This window comes from Borostomias antarcticus (assembly GCF_949987555.1).
Source record: "Borostomias antarcticus genome assembly, chromosome: 30".
NCBI lineage: Eukaryota > Metazoa > Chordata > Actinopteri > Stomiiformes > Stomiidae > Borostomias > Borostomias antarcticus.
The window spans coordinates 3,976,920-3,979,907 of NC_140263.1; the positions used below are offsets into that span (position 1 = coordinate 3,976,920).

At 43.2% G+C, this 2,988-nt stretch overlaps 1 protein-coding gene across 1 annotated transcript in view; it reads left to right on the top strand.

Moving 5' to 3' along the window:
- Window positions 1-2,988, top strand: part of LOC311327121 (uncharacterized protein) — a gene marked incomplete at both ends in the record, with an annotated part of 121,258 nt that overhangs the window by 3,929 nt on the left and 114,341 nt on the right. The window contains one exon of the mRNA XM_084460148.1: window positions 1,586-1,683. Within this exon, the coding sequence (XP_084316274.1) occupies window positions 1,586-1,683 (98 nt within the window). The remainder of the gene's footprint in view (window positions 1-1,585; window positions 1,684-2,988) is intronic.

A 2,988-nucleotide genomic window follows, 5' to 3' on the forward strand; every position in this document is an offset into this window, starting at 1 on the left:
TTTCCTCGTCTCCTCTCCTTGATTTCTCCTTTCCTTTCCTCCCAGCTCAGAAGGTCAGGGATGCCTGTACTGAGGGCTAAGCTAGGCTTTAGCTCAGTGTGCTAGCATAGCGTGCTAGAGGGGATCAAGTCTAACCCACATGCTCGTGTGTTCTAAAGTGGGGCAGCTTGTGTCGTTCTCCATCTCAGGCTCGTTCTACTTCCTCACGACGTTCTAACCTTCTTTCCCTCTAATCTGATTCCTGTGCTCCAGGCAACGGCAACCAGCGGGAGGAAATTGCTTTTATTTTGGAGTATTTGCTAAATTAATTGTAATATCCACCAGTGGTTAAGTGTGTGTGTGTGTGTGTGTGTGTGTGTGTGTGTGTGTGTGTTGTCCCAGATACAGACAGGACCGTGAGCTGAGGTTGTCTCACGGGACTGATGTTAGACCAACCTCCACTAGGCCAGCTAACACGGTTAATGATATAATAATCATATCATAATAATAATCATAATAACCCAGCCAAGTCAAGTCAAGTCAAGTCCAGTCCAGCCTAGCCTAGCCTAGCCTAGCCTAGCCCAGCCCTCTCTCCCAGTCCAGTCCAGCCTAGCACATCCTAGCTAATGATGTGCAAGTGTGGTTTTGTCAACTATGGTGTTCTCAGCTAATAGCAAGCTATAAAGTTGCAAGACCGTGACAGCCAGTTAGCTCACAACAGCAGCTTCCATAACATAACGGTAGCTGTCGGTGACTAAAGCAGTTAGCTAACATTACAACAATTCCTGTAATTATTTCGATGCTGGTCCAACTTCTGTTTCATCAGATACATCTATTCAAAATCAACGTGAATTGTGGGTATTTTGTAGTGGACTATATAGTGAATGAAATGAATCGTTGAGAATTCGAACACTACAAAAAATGGCGGACACACTATATAGTGCACTATAAAGGGAATAGGGGATGGTTTCGAACCCGGCTCACTCTCCATTATTAACCCCTAGCCTTCCAACCTCCCCACATCACCAGTGCAGTAATTAGGGAGTCAATCCCAATCTCATGTATCACTTCTCTGGCCCTGTCCATCAATACTGACCGTGACAGATTCATTTAGCTGTTAGCCCCCCCCCTATAACGCCCCCTTGTCCATTATTCCTTCCTAAAAGGCCTGGTCACATGGTGCAGAGAGGGGGGCTGGGCTGTGGGGCGGGGGCTGGGAGGCCGAGGGGGGGGCTGGGTTGTGGGGCGGGGGCTGGGAGGCCGAGGGGCGGGCTGGGAGGCCGAGGGGGGGGGCTGAGAATAGCTCTCTTGAAAGGCTCAAGTGACAATTAGCATTGATCAGCTGCTGGAAAACACACACTCAATGACACAGGATCACAGTCAGACACACCCCCTACTCACTCACACACACACACACACACACACACACACACACACACACACACACACACACACACACACACATTGCAAGGTCCTAGGGCCGCCAGCAGTGGTCAATGAGCTGTCTGAGAGCTGGATATCAAGGGTAATTTACTGTTTGACAATCTTTGTTTTAACCTTATAGCTGTGATCTTTTACAAATTAACGCACACTGTGCCAAATGTAGGCCACACACACACACACACACACACACACACACACACACACACACACACACACACACACACACACACACACACACAAACACACACACACACACACAGTGTGTGAAGTCCTTAATTATTGATGAGTGTTTTCTCTCCGTTGCAGAGCTGATTATTTCCTGTAATTAGCTGCTTCTTCACTGATCCTCCGCCAGCCAATCACACAGCCTAACCGGCCCTGACAGCCTGGCCCGCTCCCTCAGCTGGGCTCGTTAATACACCACAACATGTTACTACACCACAACATGTTACTACACCACAACATGTTACTACACCACAACATGTTACTACATCACAACATGTTACTACACCACAACATGTTACTACATCATAACATGTTACTACACCACAACATGTTAATACACAGCATGTTACTACACCACAACATGTTACTACACCACAACATGTTACTACACCACAACATGTTACTACATCACAACATGTTACTACACCACAACATGTTACTACACCACAACATGTTACTACATCATAACATGTTACTACCTCATGACATGTTACTACATCACAACATGTTATTACCTCATAACATGTTACTACACCACAACATGTTAATACATCACAATATGTTACTACACCACAACATGTTACTACATCATAACATGTTACTACATCACAACATGTTACTACACAACAACATGTTACTACATCACAACATGTTAATTTACCATGAGATGTTAATACACCACAACATGTTACTACATCACAACATGTTACTACACCACAACATGTAACTACATCATAACATGTTACTACACCACAACATGTTACTACACAACAACATGTTACTACATCACAACATGTTAATTTACCATGAGATGTTAATATAGCACAACATGTTACTACAGCACAAGATGTTACTACATCACAACATGTTACTACATCATAACATGTTACTACATCATAACATGTTCATTTACCATGAGGTGTTAATACACCACAACATGTTACCCTACATCACAACATGTTACTACAGCATAACATGTTAATACAGCACAAACATGTTACTACATCATAACATGTCACTACATCATAACATGTTAATTTACCATAAGATGTTACTACACCCCAACATGTTACCCTACATCATAACATGCTACTACATCATAACATGTCACTACATCATAACATGTTCATTTACCATGAGATGTTAATACACCACAACATGTTAGCCTACATCATAACATGTTACTAGACCACAATGTGTTAATACACAGCATGTTACTACACCACAACATGTTACTACACCACAGCATGTTACTACCTCACAACATGTTACTACATCACAACCTGTTACTACACCACAACATGTTACTACACCACAACATGTTACTACACCACAACATGT